This window comes from Monodon monoceros, unplaced genomic scaffold (genome assembly GCF_005190385.1).
Source record: "Monodon monoceros isolate NGI ecotype Baffin Bay Population unplaced genomic scaffold, NGI_Narwhal_1 Super_Scaffold_18, whole genome shotgun sequence".
Classification (NCBI taxonomy): domain Eukaryota; kingdom Metazoa; phylum Chordata; class Mammalia; order Artiodactyla; family Monodontidae; genus Monodon; species Monodon monoceros.
Genome location: NW_021703774.1, coordinates 100,821,399 through 100,843,784, shown reverse-complemented (window position 1 = coordinate 100,843,784; position 22,386 = coordinate 100,821,399). Strand labels below are relative to the sequence as shown.

The 22,386-nt window shown below is 43.1% G+C and overlaps 1 protein-coding gene across 5 annotated transcripts in view; it reads right to left on the bottom strand.

Moving 5' to 3' along the window:
* Positions 1–22,386, bottom strand: part of TGFBR3 (transforming growth factor beta receptor 3) — a 207,248-nt gene that overhangs the window by 37,108 nt on the left and 147,754 nt on the right. For all 5 annotated transcript variants that reach the window (XM_029228505.1, XM_029228503.1, XM_029228501.1 and 2 more), the window contains 4 exons: positions 14,779–14,962; positions 10,198–10,366; positions 7,789–7,936; positions 1,942–2,131 (listed from right to left, as the gene is read on the bottom strand). In XM_029228505.1, coding sequence (XP_029084338.1) covers positions 1,942–2,131; positions 7,789–7,936; positions 10,198–10,366; positions 14,779–14,962 — 691 coding nt within the window. The remainder of the gene's footprint in view (positions 1–1,941; positions 2,132–7,788; positions 7,937–10,197; positions 10,367–14,778; positions 14,963–22,386) is intronic.

The following is a 22,386-nucleotide window of genomic DNA, read 5'->3' as shown; positions in this document are numbered from 1 at the left end:
AGAAGAAGGCAAAACATCATCAGTGTTTGCTGCAAGGCCACAATCATATCATTAGAGGCAAGAACAGGAGAAATTAGCGAAGAATGGGCATGTGTAAAATTACTCTTAACAAGCAATGTATCAAAGAGATGAGGAGCCTGGAAGCCTGAATTCTAGTGCTGATGTTCTTTCTAACTGGTTGAATGGCTTTGGGTAAGTGGCCTACCTCTCTGTGCCTCAGTTTCCCAATTTTTAAAATTAAGAGGTTGGATTAGATCAGTGGTTCTCAACTTTGGCTGCACATTAAAATCGCTGTGGGAGCTTAAAAAAGAAAATCCCTAAGCTCAGGCTGCATCCCAGGCCAATTAAAAACTGAACTCTCTTTAAATCATTATGTTTTAAAGCTCCCCATGTGATTCCAATGTGGAGCCAAGATTAAGAACCACTGGATTAGATGATTTCTAAGGCCCTTCAAGCTATACAAATCTACTATTTGAATAAGTTATGTGGGACAATATTATTCCATTCAAATGCCAATGAAATACTTTCCTTGAATCTAGAGATTCTCTAGAACAGTTTCTCTAAAGAGTTCTTGAAACAGTATTGGTATTTTGAAATGATTTTGCTACCTCCTTTTTTTTTTTTTTTTTGCGGTACGCGGGGCTCTCACCGCTGTGGCCTCTCCCGTTGCGGAGCACAGGCTCCAAATGCGCAGGCTCAGCGGCCATGGCTCACGGGCCCAGCCGCTCCACGGCACGTGGGATCCTCCTGGACCGAGGCACGAACCCGCATCCCCTGCATCGGCAGGCGGACTCCCAACCACTGCGCCGCCAGGGAAGCCCTGCTACCTCCTTTTTGAGTGCTAAATTCTAACACGTATCTGGGTACCCTGGCCTTTTAGAACCTAGTCCCAAAGGAAGAAAGAAAAAGTTGCTTAGGCAGTTATTCCTTCAAAGGGAGAGACATATTTCCATACAATCCATACTCATTATTCTGTCATATTTTCAACAATTTAAAGAAAAAAATTTTTTCCCAGTATTCTCTACATCTACTATCCAAAGCCAACTGACGTATCCATCTCAGTGGGAGTTGGGAATAAGGATGACAGTGGATGTTGGCTCTCCTTAGATACTATTTTTTTGAAAAGGATGGCACAGTTGTATGGGTCCAAAAGAAGTCAGAGGTTTGGAGGTTTTTAATTTGTACTTTGATTTAAAAAAAACCCTTCACAACCACCCTTCGAGGTGGGCCTGTTGTTTCCCTCATATGACTGAGAAGGAATCTGAGGTTCAGAGGTTAAGCAACTTCCAAACAGTGAACAAATGGCAGGGCTGGGACTTGAACCTGTACTCCTAACCTTCATTCTACCGGCACTGCACTCAGTAGTGGTACTGTGTGGTAAGCAAGAGGTCTGGTGATCAGAAAACCTGGGTTTCAAGTCTTACTACCGATCAGATTCTGGAGAACCTTAAGAACTTGTTAAGCCTCTGCTTTCTCCTCCATCAAAGTGGGATAATAACTCCTGCATTCCCTCTGGATGAGTATGAGAAAGCACGAGTACTTCTGACTATTTTCCTATAAGATCCAGCCTGAACTAAGACTTCTCTCCTGCAGGCCCAACCCCTCTGTGTATCAGCCAAAAGTGATTATTAGGCACCTCTGAGAAAAGAACCCAGGATAATTTATCCTTAATATAAGCACAGCAAAAGTGATCTATAACTAAGTTTTCCAACACGCAATCAACTCTGTTACAAAAAAATCTATATTAAAGATAATTTCCCCAAAATAATCTAGCACAATTCTACATAACTTTAAGCTTTATAGCGTAAAGTAGTGAATGAATCATTAAAATTTGCAACAGAAAAACAGCACCATATAAGCTGAAATGAGAGTTCCTCATTGGAAAACTCATTTGGGGGATATTTTTTATACAAAAAAAAAAAAAAAAAAAATCATACTTACCATTGTTTTCAAGCCGAAGATGAAATCTATTAGCCACAGGAGCCACTGTGTATGATGTTACTGGACTACAGCCATTGTCCAAAGCCCACTTGACCAGACTCTCTTGGGTTGAAGGAATGTCATCTCTTATTGATTTGGTCATTATCATGGATCTTTCACTTTCTTTCCCAAAGCCAATACTGTTAGGAGCCTGAAGACAATAGTAAAATTTCACTCATGAGTGTATGAAATTAAACAATGCCTTACTATCTGAAACAAATAGATTCTCTATTGTGTATGAAAGAACTATTTACTCTTTTGATCCCTACTTTCCTTGGGCTGAGAATACTGATGTGAAAATCTGTTAACAGCAGATTAAGAAACTCATGCTGACTGGTTATACCATTTGGGTTGCTTATGTTGATACAAATGGCATAATCATTTTTGTCATTGGTTGATAAACTAATTATCATAAGCATACCTAGTATGTCACTACAGAGTTAATGTTTAAATTTTATTAACACGCACACCAAATACGGTACCAAACTTTTCCTTATTTTTATTTAAAATTATATATAAAGTATACAGGTGTACATGTTATATTTTCCCCAAATCCTATACCCTAGAGTTAAATGAAAGAAGACACAACTTAGTTACTTCACTGTGGAGACTATCCCACCTTTGTAAACTACTGAATTCCACACGGTCAAACAGTCAATGTTCATACTTCATTTATAATTTATGATCAATTTAGGAAACCTGTAACTGTATACATCTGCCAATTCTATTAACAGAATATGCTTAGATTTTATGGTTTAAAATATTAATTAAGTTACCATCCCTCTAAGTCCCTATATATATATATATATATATATATATATATATACATATATATTTTAAACAACTTTATTGGAATATAATTGCTTCACAATGTTGTGTTAGTTTCTGCTTTATAACAAAGTGAATCAGCTATACTTATACATGTATCCCCATATCTCCATCCTCTTGCGTCTCCCTCCCACCCTCCCTATCCCACCCCTCTAGGTGGTCACAAAACACCGAGCTGATCTCCCTGTGCTATGTGGCTGCTTCTCACTAGCTAGCTATCTTACATTTGGTAGTGTATATATGTCCATGCCACTCTCTCACTTCATCCCAGCTTACCCTTCCCCCCACCCCGTGTCCTCAAGTCAATTCTCTACATCTGTGTCTTTATTCCTGTCCTGTCCCTAGGTTCTTCATAACCTTTTTTAGATTCCATATATACGTGTTAGCATATGGTATTTGTTTTTCTCTTTCTGACTTACTTCACTCTGTATGACAGACTCTAGGTCCATCCATCTCACTACAAATAACTCAATTTCATTTCTTTTTATGGCTGAGTAATATTCCATTGTGTATAGTACCAATATTTTTATCCGGCAGTACAAGTAACTGTTAAAATTAACTTTCACTTGGTAATCAGTTACAAACTTAAAACTGAATGACAGAAATCTTTCCAGGAAAGGATATAAAAGGACTCTGAGTAACAAGGACATGGAAGGTAAATTTCATATCACCTTCTGATCCTACAGCAGTGATCTTCTCAGACGGTGAGGGAGCTGAATGCTGCAGGGGGCACCCCAAAGGGAAGTCACCACATTTTCAACAACTGCTCCAACAGGGCTGGAAGGCCCTTCCAGCAAGCAGATTATGCCATCTCATGCCATATAAAAATCACTTTAATTTCCATGCCCAATTATTTTCTTCTGCATACATGCAGCATTTTTCCTAAATTCCCCATTTGTTTCCCATTCTGTTTGCCCCTAACATGACTAAATATTAATCCTTTCCCACTGTAAAACCATAGAAGATTCACAGCCTCTAAGTTCTCTTGGTCTCTCTCGTTGTGAGATATTGGCTGAGGACACACATTTTCAATTCAAAGCTTAAAGGATCTCACCCAGTATATTCTTCTACTACCCAAAGTGCTTATCTGAGGAAAAACTGCCAGACTGGCCAGTCACAGTGATGCATGCAAGGGACCACAGAGAGCTTTAACCAAGTTCTGTAGCCATTTGCAAAAAAAACCTCAGTTTCACAGGTTTGGATTATTCTATTCTTACTGGGATTCAGAGAAAACTCCTTCAGAGAAAATTCCTTAGGGAAAGTGAAAGAAGAAACGAAAGGAGAGAGGGAGAGAGGGAGGAAGGAAGGAAAGAAGGAAACTAAAATGAAGTAAAGAAGGATCCAATTTGTTCTTAGAACTTCTTATTCACTGAGTCAATAGCATTTTCTCCAGCACAGCTTCTTCCAGCCTTTCAGGGTAGCCTGTTGTTTTGACTGGCTGGAGTTGCAACATTGGCCTAAACAATACCGCTTGGCCTCATCTGCACTAGTCTTTCATGTTGTTGGACAGCTGAGAAAATACTGTATTTCCAGAATACTATCATCATAACTGCCACCTATCCTTTTTGTAACAATATGGAATGACTTGTTTACACCTTTCCACATTAACTCTAGGAGCTGTCAGCGCAACTCATACTCATTACGCCTCGTGACTTACAAGGCTAGAAATCTACCTACGCGTTTGTAAAGCAGCAAGCTTTGGGACAATGGCAGGCGAGTTGGTTCCGGGCAATGAGTGAATTCCTCATCCTGTATTTCTGGGAGTCCCCAGGCTTTTCCAAGGCCTCAGTATAGCTACTTCCTATGGGAGTGTTCAAGGAGGTCTCAAATACCGCCGCCATTTCCCACTCGTATCTTCACAAAGGACGATGAGCTAAGTAGAGTCTGAGTGGCTTCCCCTCTCTCCCACCACCCAACACACCTGCATCAAAACTGCTGATGTTGGGAGGGGGCATCTGGGGGACGGGTTAGGTAGAGCGTTGTGCATATTCCCACTGGGATTAAAAAATGTCTTTTCTAAGAATAAACTCACTATTTCCAAACTTGAAGCCCTGAGGCCATATGAAATAATACAACAGGAAATTTCTAAAAAGTTATCTCCATCTATTCTTTTATGTGTTGGAGGTTCTTCCAAAATGTGATTATGCATGGTCCATAAGGGCCCTGAATTAAAAGCCAGAGCTGGGCACGGCGACGTAATGTGGACACTTGTAGTAGTCCCATCTGGCTCCAGCACACAACCCTTTGTGTCTCTTTGGCCCATCCTGTCTTTTGGAGGGTGCATTCTACCCAGGTCCCATTCCTGACACACATATACACACACGCGCGCACCTATGTTTTGGTTTGGTTTGGTTTTTTAATTGGGGTATAGTTGCTTTACAATGTTGTGTTAGTTTCTGCTGTACAACGAAGTGAATCAGCTACATGTATACATATATCCCCTCCCTCTTGGATCTCCCTCCCACCCCACCCCCCATCCCACCCATCTAGGTCATCACAGAGCACCGAGCTGAGCTCCCTGTGCTGTACAGCAGGTTCCCACTAGCATCTGTTTTACACGTGGCAGCGCGCATACGTCAATCCCAATCTCCCAATTCACCCCACCCCACCCCCCGCCCGGTGTCCACACATCCATTCTCTACGTCTGCGTGCTCTTCTTTAAATTTACCCCATCAAGTTCCATACAATTCTTTTAGTGGACATTTGTCCTTGTCTTCACTTTGTTAATTGCTCCTACAGACAAACTTTTAAAGAGTTGTTAATAGAAGGAAGATGAACCCCCCTTTTTATGGCAGGCACTGTGCTAAGAGCTTTACATGTGTTATTTAATTCTCCTCCAAAATATAAGGACGAGGCATTACTATTCCTTTCTAGAGAAGGGGAACCTGAGGCTCACAGAAGTTAAGTAGTACAAATAGCTGAGAACTCACCATGTGCAGGCAGTATGCCGAGTGCTTTACATGAAACACCCAGGACACACTTAACAAATATTTGTTGAATGAATGAATGGACTCTGCTAAACCTCACAAGAGCTCTCAAGGTGAGTATTATCATCGTACCCATTTCACAGGAAAGGAAACAGACCCAGAATTTAATGACATTGCCCAGTATCAACTGGGAGTAATGGCAATTGGAAATGGGATTTGAATCCAGCCCTTTCTGGCCCCAAAGCCAGGATTCTTTCCACTCCACCCTTTTATTAGCAGCCTTTTATTAGCAGGTAACTATTCCTCCCAGCACAGTCAGAATTCACATCTGAGACAGCAGTTAAGAAATCACAAAGCATGAAACTGGTTGGGAGAATAAAAAAGAACATCATGAAACATTACCTAATTGTTTAGCAATGTTGTCATGCATTGTCCAAAATTGGCCTGGAACAGGAGTACGGCCAAGGAGAGCAATATAAACAGATCTTGCACTGGGATGAGCAATCTCATTTCTAGCCTTTCTGATTCATATGAGAAGTGGGGATGTTCAAAGTGAACTCCAGGACTGCCATGGACCAGGCACACATACTCAGGGAGAGAAAGAGCCATTGAAGGGTCAGGGCCAAAAGAACATTTACACAAGAACTCCAGCAGGGAATTAAAACGTACCGTATGTTTTTGCCTTTCAAAGCATGATTCCCTTTCCTGTTTTTGTTATTCTGAAATTAAAAACATTTGGTTGGTGTGCCAGGCAGCAAAGGCCGCAGACACCCCTGGTCACCAACACCCCTCAGGCCATGCCAGGGAAGACAATCAAAACAGCTCTGACTTCAGAAAATCACTGCTGGGCTCTGTGCTCAATACCAAATTAATGTATCACCATTACACATGATGGCTCATTGGGACCCTCTCAAAGTTAAAAAAAAAAAAAAAAAAAAACAACCCCACAGGAACCAGAAATGATTACTTTAAAATTACGATGTGTGTGCTCATGGCTTTGCCTGCTGCCCCTGGCAAATGCTTGTACATGACGCTGCCCAGGGGACCGTTGGCTCTGTCACTGCATTATCACACGGAAGGTGCCATGAATGAATAATACCAACGCCAAAGATATCCCTCTCCCCAAATAGTGAAAACGTAAAACCCACTCCAGTTGATTCAATGCAGGTACTGAAAGAGGAATTGGCCACGGTTTTTATAAAAGACAATGCACAAAAATTTGAGCCCACAAAAGAGATGCTAAAGAGGTGATTATCTTCTTAAAAATGAGGAGGGGCAATTCTTCTTTAACTTTCAATATAATTTGCTCCAATATTCTGTCAAATAGTTATCTCCCTAAAGACTTGAAAAAGATTTATTTTACCAAATTTCAACATTCATCTTTTCAGGAAACTAGCTACTGTTCGCCTGTCATGCCACCCAGCTAAACTTCTTAAGTATATTTCCTTCATGAAATATAATGCTTAGGGAACAGGCTGGGGGATGCTTTTCCAGCACCATCTCACTAACCTCTCCATGGCTATAATGCTTTTATCAGTGTTTCACCCTTAGAAGCAAGCAAAAAAGACATGCCAATACCAAGTATTTATCTCAAAAAGAAAAATGGGCTGGAGTCAGCTGATTTCCCACAGCTTCCTTCAATACCCAACCCCAAAGTGTGAGCTGAAATTTAGGACCATGACACTGAGGCCCCTACAGGGCTCTCAGCCATGAAAGGCTTGTGTTCATTATTTTATACTTACTAAGTCTGGGAAGCACACTAATACACTCCAGGAATTTCACAAATGAGGCAAGTGGGGTCCAGAGAGGTTAAGGAGCTTGCCCAAGGTCAGAGTTTGTAAATGGCAGAGTCTGAACTTAAATCTGGGTCTGTACTGACCCCAAGGACCATGTTTTTAACCACCACCCCGCCCGCCCTTGTCAGGAGAAGCCAAGGAGCAGCCTCTTTTATAAAGTGAAAAATAACAGAGAGAAACTTCACAAAAATAACACATACAAACACAGCTTAAATTACCACCATTCCTCAAAACAAAGAAACGCTTAACTAACTTACGATAACTTTCAGGTTTCCCTTAATATCAAAAGATTTGATCACCCAGTTGACAGACTTTTTGCACTTCAAGATCAGGATGAGATCTTTGACCACCTCAGGATCCTTTCGAGAAGGTCTTATGTCAATTATGATATCCACCTGGAAAGCACTGTGAATGGAAAACAAAGGCAGAGTTAGGACCCAAATGCCAGAAAGTTGCAACTATCTTCCCCTCTTCCAAGTCTTCATGTTTCCAGCGTCTGGCCAGTTGATTAAAAAGCTGGAGTTGATCCCAGGCAAATGACATGTGCAAAACAGATTGTTAGTGCACACATAACAAAATGGTTTTACATAACAATAGAAAAATATGCCTGTGGACAATTAGCCACTAAACTTTATCTCTTTGTTGAAAAAAGAAAAAAAAGGTGGATACTTAATGCAGCCACTTTTTTTTGGTTTTGTTTTTAACATCTTCATTGGAGTATAATTGCTTTACAGTGGTGTGTTAGTTTCTGCTGTATAACAAAGTGAATCAGCTATACGTATACATAGATCCCCATATCGCCTCCCTCTTGCGTCTCCCTCCCACCCTCCCTATCCCACCCCTCCAGGTGGACGCAAAGCACCGAGCTGATCTCTCTGTGATCTCCCTGTATGATGCGGCAGCCACTGTTTGAAATGGACGTGAACAAACCCGGAGAGTTTACTTCTGAAGCAGAACTGCTGCTTTTTCAGCCTCCAGCACCTTTGATGTGTAACATTCTAATCTGCTATATGCTCAAAATCCTTCAGAGCAGTAGTGGGCGGCAGTTTGGTGAGTGGGATGACAGGGTGGATGGAAGAGGGAGGCAGTAAAGCAGTGAGGAAGCTTCAGAATAAAATAAGAGGCAGAAGGCTAGAGAATTTCTTGACTTATATAAGGTGTGCTTAAGCCATTAACATTTGTCACAAAATCATATCTGCATTTACTTTCCCAAACTTCTGGATATACAGTCATTAAAATAAAAAAACAGATGGTCAACCAAGTGATTACTGGAAAATTAATGAATACAATCCAAACTTCTAAGAATCCAGTATAAAAGAGAATTTTTACCAAACAATAACATCTCTGTCATTCTGGATTTAGGGGAAAGTCTTTATTTCCATCTTGGTTTTACACACTTGTAAACCGTAAAATGAATGATATACAGTACTCAAATGAAGCCTTAGGCTTAATATCTAAGCACATATGCCAGATCGCTTCTATTCCCATTCCCTTTTAATTTTCCACAAATTCTTTACATGGAACAGAATTCCATTTCCAATCCTACCAAAACCGATTGGTAGTTTAATCACTTTTGAAATCAAAGTTTCATTAGAATTTTAACTGTGAAATCCTTCTATAATATAAATTTACATTTTAACTCACTAGTCCCCATGAAATGCAGGTGAAAGTGGGAGAAAGGCCTACTTTCTCCCTTTTCTTTCTTTCTTAAATTCCACAATCATTCTTGATAAATTTCCAGTCCTGGGGCAGGACGCTGGGGGTGAGAGAGAGAGAGGTAAGTGGTATCTAATGGCTCTTTGGTGTGTCACCATGAAGGGCCACTCCTCTGACACACACACACACACACATTCACACACAGATTTAAACAGTTATGAGTGCAAAAGTGCTCTGAGGACACTATAAACAGAAATCTGTTAAAAAACATAATATTAAAAAAAACACATAATATTGTTAAAATAATAATTATGTTAACAAGGCACATTTTGTAATTTTCTTAACAGGGATAACCTCAGTCAAAGGAGATAATAATGGAGTAAGAGTGACTGTTCTATAACTAGTACAGTCCACCCTCTGTATCTGCAGGTTCCACATCTGAAGATTCAACCAACCATGGATGGAAAATATTGGGAAAAAAAAAAATTCCAGGAAGTTCCAGAAAGTAAAACTTGAACTTGCCAGGTGCAGGCAACTATTTACATTGTATTTACAACTATTTACATATTGTATTAGGTATGATAAGTAATCTAGAGACGATTTAAAGTATACAGGAGAATGTGCGTAGGTTATATGCAAATACTATGCCATTTTATATAAAGGACTTGAGCATCTATGGGTTTTGGTATCTGAGGGAGATCTGAAACCAACCTCCCACAGACACCAATGGACGACTATACCAAGAAGTTCAAATTAGGCTTCAGAACTCATCTGGGATATATGGGATCTAGAGACAGATGCAGAAAATAAAATATGACACTGGTACCTTTACTCCCTTCTTCAAAGCTTCTGTGAATCTCACCCAAAGCATCAGTGGCTTCCTCCCCCTCACCCGAGGGAGGGCTAAGCCTCTCCCTGTCTCAAGTCAGAATCATGTCAAGTCATATCAGATCTTTGTTTTCATCTCTTAGTTCAGAAAACACACACAACACACACACACTCACACTCACCTGTAGGGGTTAGAGTTGGGGGTGATTAACTCAATGATGTGTACTTCCTTATCTCGGGGCTGGCTGGATATCACACACCCTTCTGCAGCTTTGGGCTGAAGGTACCCGGCAAGGTAATTGAGGGAGAGAAAATTCTTCCCTATGTTGCACGTGGGAGGGAACACTTGATCTGAAAGTAAAAAAACACATTGAACTACATGGTAACCAGACTCTAAGGAGAGAAGATAACAATGACACTGGGCAAGTGCAAGACACAGGAAATCACAAGCTTGTGTCCTGAAATGCTTCCTCTATGGTCACCAGTGGCCTCCTACTGACCAATTTTAGTGGCCTCTTTTGGTCTAAATTCTCTCCTTTCCTGTTCTCTTTGATTCTGCTTTGTCCTCACCCATTTCCTCTGACCTATCTTTCAGCCTCTCACTAGTTCCTCGTCTGCTCATCCTTTAAACACCAGTGGTCCTCAATCTTTGGTGCATATCAGAATCCACCTGTTTGGACCCCACCCCAGAGAGTCTGATTCAGAAGATCTAGGTGGGACCTAGGAAGCTTTCTTTTTGAAAAGCTCCATAGTTAATCCTGATATAAACCAAGACTAAGAATCTCAGTTCCTTCCTCAACTCTCTTTTTATTTCGTTTTCTTCCTAGATGATCTCAATCACTCCCACGGCTTCAGTTTATACCTAGATCATGACTCCTGAGCTGCAGACCTGCATTGTCATCTGCCTACCAAGCACCTTCCACCTAAAAATCCAATAGATATTTTAGTCAGCATACTCAACACTGAATCCAATTACCTATCCTATCCCCAAATATGCTCCTCTTTGGATATCTGCTACTTCAATTAATAGAAGAACCAGCAACCTAACTAATTCTCTGGCGCATGGTGTAGAATTAATCATTTCTTCATATTTATCCCTCAAAGCAATTTATACTCTAAAAGCTGAAGGTAACAGTTTGAGGGAAACAGTGAGAGCAGACCTCTACTCTTTCCCATAATCTTGACACAGACAGCGAATGTTTACATGGCACTTTACAGTTTACAAGGAGCTTTCATTAACATTATCTGATTGTGCTGAGGGCTGTTCATCACCTCCACCAGGGAAAGTGATGCAATTACTAACAGTCTGAAGATACTCCCCCAACGGCACATGCTGCTTACACAGCACCATGGCTGATGGGATTTCCATTTAGTGGTTTAAATGTTTAAACAGGACTTGAAACTGCTGGCAGTGTGACAGCTGGGACCAATGTCAAGGAAGTTCTAGGTGTAGCAAGCTTTATTCAGAAGGGGTAATTAATCAGAGCCCTGGCACTCTAATGAAACAGACTTCTGCCTTTTTCATTTAATGGACAGCATGCCAGGGTTCAGATTCATATGCAAGTCTCACTTAGGAGTGAGGAATCAGCCCGGGAGTTCCCAAGATTGGGTTGACAGTGCCCTCCCCTACCTGCCCAACTGTGCAACCTCCCCTCTACTGAAGCTCACAACATACATTGTGGCATCCTGGCTCCGTGCACCATGGCACCCCCAGTGCCACCCCTAGAACAGAGGGGACCAGAGGAGTTCACGAGGCCCCTGCTCGGAGGCTCGCTTCAAGAAAGTGTTGGCTCTGCATTCTGTATTCTTCCCTAAAGACCCCCTCAGAGAGAAGAGGCCAGGGCTCTGCCGACTCAGGCCGCTGGAGCAGCCTCCGCTCCACATGTGCTGAGGGTGTTGCCAGATGAGCAGATGAGGAACGCACACCCTGCAGCTGCAGCCCTGCGGATGCCTCCCCCAGGTCACAGGACAGAAGATGATATTGGGGTGGCAAGGCTGAAACTTAATCAAGAGTCAGAGGGTGGATGTATGGGCCAGAGACAGGTCAGTCTGGAGCTCAAGAGACTAGGACCCTCCTGGGACTCTAGCCCGTATACCCAGTTCATAGGTGTGCCTGGGGTGCACCTGGCACATAACAGAGTAGGCACATGGCATAGGTTTCCTGAATCAACAATGGTGTGAGATTTGAGACAAATAACAAAACACTCACCCACATTGTGACCCTCCACAGCCACCAGGAAAGGTTTAATTGTTTAAAAGTTGATGTTGTTAAGGGCTTAAGTCCCAGTTGCCATTGTCACTAAGGTGAATAAGCTGATCACTTTTTGTTGTGCGTGCATGCATGTGTGTGGTTTTTTTTTTTCCCCCCAAATGACCTTCCGCATGCCTGGCATCAAAACTTACACCAACTGCCAAGCAGAAAGGAAACCACAAAGGGGAATCCCCGGGTAGAAACCTAGCAAGTTTGGGGGAGGGGGGAGGTCACATGCTTATTTGTATTTTAGGAAAGGATTGACAAACCACTTTGAGAGCTAGAATAATATACTCTAAGAACCTGGGAGGTAATGTAAACACCTCATGCTGCCGCTATAGAAACTGAGGCTCCGGTGGTAGGTAAATCAGAGTGTTGCTTGAAGCCTCACAGGTAATGAGACCAGCTAGGATAAGAACCGAAAGCCCTCAGTTCTTCCACTCTAAGCATATAGGTTAGAGCAGTAGTTCTCAAACGTTAGCAAGCAACAGAATCACCTAGAGTGCTTGCTAAAACACAGATGGCTGGACCCCAGGGTTTTCAATTCACTTGGTCTGGGGTGGGCCCAAGAACCAGCATTTCTATAAGTTCCCAGGTGATAAGGATGCTGCTGGGGTGGGGACCACACTTTGAGAACCACTGGGGAAAGAACAAGAGGAGGCTCATGGCCTAGGATTCCCGACTCAGTTGGGTAGAGACAGGTCAGGTTCTGGGAAACCAGTGGATGAGGTTTGTTCAGCAGAGTCCAATCCATGGTGATAGACAACATTGCCTGTGGTCCACCAACCTAACCAAGGACCCTCACTCTCCCAGCTGCTCCTCTCCATGGTATGGGCCAGTGACTTATACCCAACTGGTGGCTGGAGTCAAGTTTCAGGGGCTCCAAAGGTGTCGCCAAGGAGTTAAACAGTTTTTACTGGGTGGGACACCAGGTCCTTAAAGTTCTTCCCTGATCCAGTGTGCAGCCTTGGGGAAGTCATGGAACCCCTCACTCCTGTACACAGAAGCTCATGCACCAGAAAGAGAAAGGAGCCCAACATTCTACATGTTACCATAACACATATTCTTATTCTAACAAATTCCAGGGGGGTAATCAATATTCAATCAATATGCACCAGAATTCTGCTTCAGAAATAGAGACTGTTGGTCAGGGCTTAGAACATTTATTAAAAGAGACTTTTTGTTTTGTCCCAATAGGACTTGACCTCTATGCTTAGCTGCCTGAATACCATTGAGAGTTTAGTAACAAACTTCAACTTTTTGAACCCAGTTCTCATCTAAAACTCTTCCTCCCTCTACTCAACTAAACAAGTCTGCCCATCCAGGTAACCTACTTTCATGTTTAGGTTACACTTATTTGGCTAAGACTTAAAATGCAGCATCAGGAAATAAGCATTAGACTCAAAGGTCAGGAAACCTGAGTTTGAGTTCTAGTTTTGTCACTTGCTAGTAATGTGGATATGAGCAAGTTAGGTTAACCCTCTACCAACCCCTCTGCAAAATGGTGGAAATAACGGTTTTCTCCTAGGATTACTGGCAGGGTTAAGTGGGGTGCATGTGAAGGCACCTGATATGGCCTCTGCACAGAGCACACACTCAACTTCAGTGTCCACCTCTTCCTGCATCTATATTAAACATCCCAGATCCAAAAGAGGGCTGGGAACTAGCATTCAATAATTCACTTGTGCTGCCACGCTGCCTGTGGAAGAGGTGACAATTGCTGTAGGTTTCAAAAGAAAGCAGATGGACCCTGAGGACCTGAAATGCCATTTTCACACAATCACCTGACTGTAACAAGGACCCACTCACAAGAGTTGTTATTTCCAGTAACTTATTCGGGAGCTCCTCAACTAAAAATAATGATAAAAAAGTTATTTAAGAAATAATATGCTTTCAAAGTTGAGTCACCAGATATTTATATCCCTCTGCAAAGGCAAGGAAATTAAAATGGGCAATTTCTTATCAAGGCTAAACAGTTCCTTTCTCCAATAATTTGTCCTTGTAACAGGCATTAGTATTAAAAAATATTTTCAAACACTTTTCCTCTGCTATTGTCCAAAACTTAACTGATGTCTCGAGGCCATAAAGCTGACATTGGCTTCAAATGTCTACAGAATTATAAGTGGGAGGAAGCTCTAACCGCTGACCCATCCTGCTAACTCTTCGTGCATTCCATCAGGTATTCCCTCCTTTCCCACACCTCAGCTTCTCGGCCTCCACTCACTTCTTCTGACTTCTGTGCATGGGTGTCTTCTAAATTTCTGCACAACAACCTTCTCCTCTCTCAACCAGGCTACTCCCCACTTCTCCCCCATTACCGGGTCTGTTTCCTCAGAAGGAAAAAGGGAAGGAGGGGATGTGGTGGTGAGTAGGCCCCAGTGATCCCTCAGGTCCCTGCCAGCTCCAACAATCTGTAATTCTATAATTCCCTGCCCTAACCACCTGGTCTCAGAAAAGAAAAAAAAACTGACTGTCATAAATCAGTCGGTAATTGACGCCACATAAAATTTACCTTCCCCCACTTTAATATAAATGTTTCTTGCTATCTTGAGTTCAGTGAATGAAGTAACTGCTCCATATTCCTTTCGGGCCCAATTTAACAGATGCTCATTTCCATGCGGGAAGCTTCTTTCCTCTGTTTCTGCTGACAAGGAGAAGTTTCCTGATGAAAAATGGACCACAGAACCCTCAGACACCTAGAAGAAATAGCATTGCATATTTAATGTGGTGCAGTCACCCAGAGCCGAATCATAATTAGTGAAAGAACTAATCAGACAATTAATGGATATTTGTCAACCCAACCTCTTCCCTTTGTTATAGAGGCACATCATCTTTTTTCAGCAGCTGATTCAAGAAACAATCACAAGCCTACCTTCTTCCAGGTAAAGACAAAACTACAAACGGCAGGATGTCCTTTTGAATTTTTAAGGAACTTTGTGATGAGAGAGTGCATTGTGAGGGATCATGAGACTTATCACTATTTTCCAGATACCTAAATTGAAGGCCAACCTTTCAAGTAATGAGTTTCAAGTTAAATAGGAAGCCTTGGTGAGTGTTTTCATAGGCTTGTAATGGGCTTCTGGATCAGTGCAAGTGACCCCAAAGGCCTGCTAGCACCTGAACTTGACATCTGAGTCTTCCACAGTTGCAGCCTCTGCCATCAGAGTCACCACCACAGGAACACAACAAGAGTCCCTTTGGTTTAATGTTTCCTGAGCGCTGAGATAAAAAATGGCCAGAGCTGGCCTGTCTTCTACCACTTTATATACTACTTCCTCGTAGTGAGATGAATGTGTATTACAGTTTATTTTGTAAGACCCCCAAATTCCCATAGATAATGAAGTCAAGAGGCTGTTAGACTGATCCTCATAAAACTTTTGGGATGATTTATGCAAGTCCCACATTTTTTGCTGGATGTATTTAGACCATTGCTGACCTAGCATATCATGGTATATATAATTAACACACACAAAGGGGGAAAATTATCATCTTGTTGCTGTACTATAATTAAATTTAGCTGCTGGTGAAAATATGCATGTCATCTTTATTGGCTAGCATTTATAACTGATTTTATCAGTGTCATTGGAACCTCAAAATGTGAGCAAAAAGGCTCAAAAATTCCCAAGCCATAGAACTCTAAATGTTTTGTATTAAATTTCACCTTAACAACAGAACTACCATACGATCCAGCAATTCCACTTCTGAGTATTTATCCGAAGAAAATGAAAACACTAACTTGAAAAGATATATGCACCCTGCAGCATTATTTACAACAGCCAAGATATGGAAACAACCTAAGTGCCCATGGATGAATGAATAAAGATGTGGTATATATACACAATGGAATATTTTCAGCCATAAAAAAGAATAAAATCTTGCCATTTGCAACAACATGGATGGACCTCAAGAGCATTATGCTAAGTGAAGTAAGTCAGACAAAGCCAAATGCCATATGATCTCATTTATACGTGGAGTCTAAAATCAAAACAAAAAACCAAATTCACAGATACTGCGAAGAGATTGGTGGTTGCCAGAGGTGGGAGGTAGGGGGTGAGTGAAATGGGCGAAGGGGTCAAAAGGTACAAACTTCAACTTATAAACTAAATAAGTAATGGGGATGTAATGTACAGCTTAGTGACTATAGTTAGTAACACGGTATCGCATATTTGAAAGTTGCTAAAGACAACAGATCTTAAAAGTTCTCACCACAAGAAAAAAAATTCTGTACATATGGTGACAGATGTTAACTAGACTTATTGTAGTGATCATTTTACAATATATACAAATATTGAAGACTATGTTGAACACCTGAAACTAATATCATGCTATATGTCAATTATACCTCAATAAAAAATGTTTTCACATTAACTATCATTAACAAAAAGCAAGCAGTTTCTGAAGTGGTTACAGCCAGACTAACAGCAGGTTGAGGGCAGGGATTTTGCTTAGGGCTCTACCCTTGCCAGCGATGTTTTCAGCCTCCACACACATACAAAACAGTACTTACCCTAACTATTATGCTAGGCATTAATATTTTCTCTCCAACTATATATACATATACTTTTTAAATGCTAGCAAAGAAGCACTTCACCAAATTGATTCCATCACCTACTCATGCTGTAGTCGCCCTCTTGGCTGAAACCTAGAAGCATCTGAAGAGTTTCTAAAAATCCTGAGGCCCAGGCCATATCCCAGATTAGAACTTGGGGGTGGGAGCCAGGCATCAGGATTTTTTAAAGCTCCCTGGGGGGCTTCCCTGGTGGCGCAGTGGTTGAGAGTCCGCCTGCCGATGCAGGGGACGCGGGTTCGTGCCCTGGTCCGGGAAGATCCCACATGCCGCAGAGCGGCTGGGCCCGTGAGCCATGGCCGCTGAGCCTGTGCGTCCGGAGCCTGTGCTCTGCAACGGGAGAGGCCCACGTACCGCAAAAAAAAAAAGCTCCCTGGGTGATTCCAATGTTCAGCTACAGTTGAGAAGCCTAGCCTTAATGGGTACTGCGTGATCCACAGTTTGAAAAGCCCAACGTGCATCTCACAGTTTCCTCTACGCCAGTGGTTCTTAACCAGGGGTGATTCTGCCCCCCAGGGAACATTTGGCAATGCCTGGAAACATTTTTGATTGTCACAACTGGGAGGGAGGAGCTACTGGCATCTAGTGAGTAGAGGCCAGGGATGCTGCTAACCATCCTACAGTGCACAGGACAACCCCACAACAAATAATTATCTGAAATGTCAATAGCGCCATGACTGAGAAATCCTGGTTTACACTTTGGACTGACCGAACGTTACTGCCACTCGAACATCTACTGGATCCCCAAACTGGATCCCCAAATTGACAGCTCTTTCTATCCTAGAAATTGGGCTGTTTAGTACTTAATAAAGAATAATAGAACCTTTCTGGTTTGTATTGGCTTGGGAAACCCGGAACTAATCATTAATAAGCTGAGCGTAAACTATGACCACTGACAACAGTCACCATTTACTGTACACTTACTATGTATCAGGTACCATGAAGTGCTACCAAGTGTAGTAATGACACTTGCTACATGTCCCAATGCCAGTTATAAGCAAAACCAGTGGGGACCATTTAGTTTTGACCTTGTGTTTTTTTTTTTTTTTTTTTTTTGCGGTACGCAGGCCTCTCACTGTTGTGGCCTATCCCGTTGCAGAGCACAGGCTCCGGACGCACAGGCTCAGCGGCCATGGCTCATGGGCGCAGCCGCTCCGCGGCATGTGGGATCTTCCCGGACCGGGGCACGAACCTGTGTCCCCTGCATCGGCAGGCGGACTCTCAACCACTGACCCACCAGGGAAGCCCTGACCTTGTTTTGACATCACCTGCATAAGAAAAAGCTCCTGAACCTACTACCTGCCAACGATAACCATGCCAACCTATGCATAAATCCTCTGAAGCTTAGCTACTCCTCAACAGTGAACTTCAAACAATGTTTATCTGATTTTCTGACTTAAGCACTGTAGTAAAATCTTCTTTTCACTGAAAAGCACTTGTGCTAAAAAGTCGTTTTTATTAAGCCTGTCACCGAAAAAACCCACAACAGTCCAAAGGCCTTTGTCCCACTGCCAGCACAGTTCTGAATGTTTAGGCAAGCATCCCTGGATGTTCTGCTCTTTTTTTCTCATTCATGTTACAGCCATAAAATAAAACACTTGGGCTATAAATACGTTATGCAGAGAGTACATTTCTTCAGAGTGGAAGGTGGGATAGATCACCCTGGTGCATTCCAGAGGCAAGAATGTGAACAGTGTAAATAAGAGTAGAAATGGGGAGCAACTCGGGAACGTATCCTGAAGTAATTAAAAGGGACGCCACCGTGTAGCTGACTCCTCGAAAGGGGAAGCTCCCTCCATGCGCCATGCACTTCGCACGTCCGTCTCCCCCAGGGCCAGCAGCAGCACAGATCATACACTCAGGGCTGAGGAATTTGGAAAAGGAGTCAACTGCCACTCCTCAGGCACATTCCAGTGAGAAGAAAGCAAAGCTGCCAGGGGCAGGGAAGCGTCCCTGACTGCGGGTCAGTGGAAATTTTCTGCCGCGACAAGGGGTTAGTCGGTGCCCCTTCTGACCACCAGTTCTCTCACTCTGACCCCAACCCCCAACGAGTTTTACAAGGTGTTGTTATTTCCACCTGATCCTCAGGATGACCTGTGACGTAGGCTAGTCTGATTTCCACGGTGGAGAGGAGGAAACATCCGAGAAGCTAAAGGCCTACCCAAGGTCAGAGAAGCAGCGCCCAGGGCAGACCAGCACAGGACACTTCGGACTCCCGCTTACAGCTGGCCACTGCCTGAACCCTTCCAGAAAGACCTGGGTAGCTCCCAAGGCAGAAGAGTTCTCTTCCTACTTTCTACCTGTAAGATTTGCCCTCCATCCACTTGTCTGAGGTAGGCCTTCCAGACCAAAGAATTCCTTCCTCTTTCTTCCATGAGATATGCCTTCAAATGTTTGAAGTCATCACTCAACCCCAGGCACGACTTCACTTCTTCAGGGCAACAGTCCCAACTCCCCCCAACTCCTCCCCAGACACCAATGTTGTCAGAGCTTCATCAGCATAGTCTCTGGTATGTGGTGCCCAGAACAAAACCTAGGGTTTTGGGTGTGGTCTGATGAGAGTACTGTGAAGGTTAGTTTTAGGTGTCAATGTGACTGGGCTACAGGGTACCAGATACTTGGTCAAACATTATTGTGAGTATTTCTGTGAGGGTGTTTTTGGATGAGATTAACATTTAGATCAGTAGACTAACTAAAACAGATTGCCCTTCCTAATGGGTATGGGCCTCACCCAATCAGTCGAAGGCCTAAATAGAACTAAAGGCAGACCCTTCCCCTGAGTAAGAGAGAATTCTCCTGCTGACGGCCTTTGAACTGGGCATCAGCTCTTCCTGGTTCTACAGCAGCCTGCTGCCCTTCGGACTCAAACTGGGACACTGGCTCTGCAGAATTTGAACTTGCTAGCCTCCATAATCACGTGAGCCAATTCTTTACAATAAATATCTTTCTATATCTATGTGAACACTGCATGAGGCCCAAGATCACATCAGCTTTTATATCAGCTGAACCCTACTATTATCTCATAACCATTAATTTATGCTTTAACCATACATCCAACAAATATTTATTGAGTGTCAGGCACCTTTCTAGGTGCTGGGGATATACTGGAGAGGGCAACAGACAAAGTTTCCTGTTTTGTGAAGCCTACAGTCGTAAGGAAGTCAGAGGAACAAAATATAAACGATGAAAATATATGTTAGTAAGTGTGAAGGAATGATATAAATTGAGAGAAGAGGAGGGGGCACTATAAAGTGTTGTGATGGGACAAGTCTAACTGAGAAAGTCACTGAGCAGGTGAAGACCTGAAGGAGATGAAAGAGCCGGGCACGTGGACCTCAGGGAAAGAGTTCTAGGGTGGAGGCAGCGGTGAGGGTACAGGTCTGGTGTGGGGAAGGGACAGCAAGGAGGCTGGTGTGGCTGGAGCACAGGGGTGAGGGGTAGATGAGTAGGAGGAGAGGTCAGAGATCACAGAGGAGACCAGGAGGTCCAAAAGGACCTTACAGACTGTTGCTAAGGACTGTGGTGTTCAGTCTGGGTGAGATGGGCCACCACTGAGAGTTCATGAAAACATCTAACAGATGTTTTAACAGGATCACTCTGGCTAAAGGGCCAGGCTAGACTGAAGGGAGACAAGGAGCAGGAGACCAGTAGTAGACTTCTGGAATAATCCAGGGAAGAAAGAACAGCAGCTCACACCAGGGAGGTGGAGGTTGAGGTGGGCACGACGATACCTAAAGCCCCAGGTCTTTATTTTATCAGCTTGAGACTCCTTCCCTTACACCTTCCCTTACATCCTTCCCTTACACCTTCCCTTACATCCTTCCCTTACACCTTCCCTTACACCTTCCCTTACATCCTTCCCTTACACCTTCCCTTACACCTTCCCTTACACCTTCCCTTACATCCTTCCCTTACATCTTCCCTTAAACCTTCCCTTACATCCTTCCCTTACACCTTCCCTTACATCCTTCCCTTACACCAGCACTTCTGTAATATAAATCAAACTCTTTAGACCCGTATTTCAACTCTGTAGAGACCACATAAAAATCCTCATTCTGTTAGCTGTCAAAAATCTCTAAATTTCGTGTGTGCGCCATCTACACATTCATCTAAATCCCTGAGAAGCTGAACCAGACAAGGCTGAGGTCTGTGACTTACAGGCACGCTCCCACGCTGACCCAAGCCCATTAAACAGCACTTGCCCTGGTTGTTCGCCAACTACAAAGTAACCCAACGGAATTATCCTCATCTCGTCTGTAAGGACGTCATGCTAGAACCTGTTAAGAGCCCTCTGGAAATAAAGACATGACACGTCAGTATCACCACTCCTATACCAGTCAGCACTCCAGTCCCTGCCTTATCTTCCTGGTGTGGTGTCTGTTCTTACTGGAGTCCGGCTTGGGTTAAAGTTTGTGGAAGAGCAGAGATATAAAGAGAATAACAAAAAACAAGAAATAGAAGGAAAAATAGTATTTTTCTAATAGGAGAAGTGGTTACAATCACTATTGCAAGGATAATAACTACATGACTGAATATGGAATTGCTTTAAAAAAGTGTTAAAGAACAAGGGTTTTTTTGTTTTTTTTATAAAGCATCTTTATTGGAGTATAATTGCTTTACAATGGTGTGTTAGCTTCTGCTGTATAACAAAGTGAATCAGCTATATGTATACATATATCCCCATATCCCCTCCCTCTTGCGTCTCCCCCCCACCCTCCCTATCCCACCCCTCTAGGTGGTCACAAAGCACTGAGCTGATCTCCCTGAAGAGCAAGGGTTTTATATTTGGATAAAGTGGCAGAAACTTTCCAAGGCAATTCATTCCCTCCCCCATCTTCCACCTTATTTGTAGGTCCTTGTGCTGCTACCACCACACTTCCGGCCCTTATGTCTCAACCAACCTAGTATCTCAACCATTACAGTAACCTCCTGCTGTCCAAGCTGCCAATCCTGTCTCTCTCCATCCCTCACCCATACTGTGACCAAGGCGATCTTTCTACAAAGTAAACACATGATGAGGCAGGATAGCATCTAAGCACCTGAACTGGCACGGGACCAGAGAGGGCCTCTGCCTGCCACACTTCCCACCACTCCCCCAAGTACTTGCCATATGGAACCACTCACAATGGCAGAACACATCATGCTGCTTCACATCTCCTGGGTCTTTTTACATCCTGTTCCCCACCCGGCTTGCTCACCTGGTAACTGCTCCTGTCCTCCACAGGTTTTCACTTTCTCTGTAAAACCTCCCAACTCCCTTTCTTTCCTCAGGATGGAGCTACCCTCCGTGCCTTGTGCACACCACTAGCCCAGCCCTTCTCTCGCATGAACTGCTACTATCTACCAGCAAACCTGCCACCCCACTTGACAAGCACTTGAAGGCCAAGAGAGTGCCTAGTTCGTTCTGAATCTCCTGGCCTGGCAAGGTGCTGGGCACAAAGCAGGGACTCAGTAATTGCTTGTTGAATGAAAGTTCAATGGTGTTACTTACAGGAAAGGCTATGTCATAATTTCTTCATTTTCACAACACTTACTTCCCTCACTGCCCAGAAA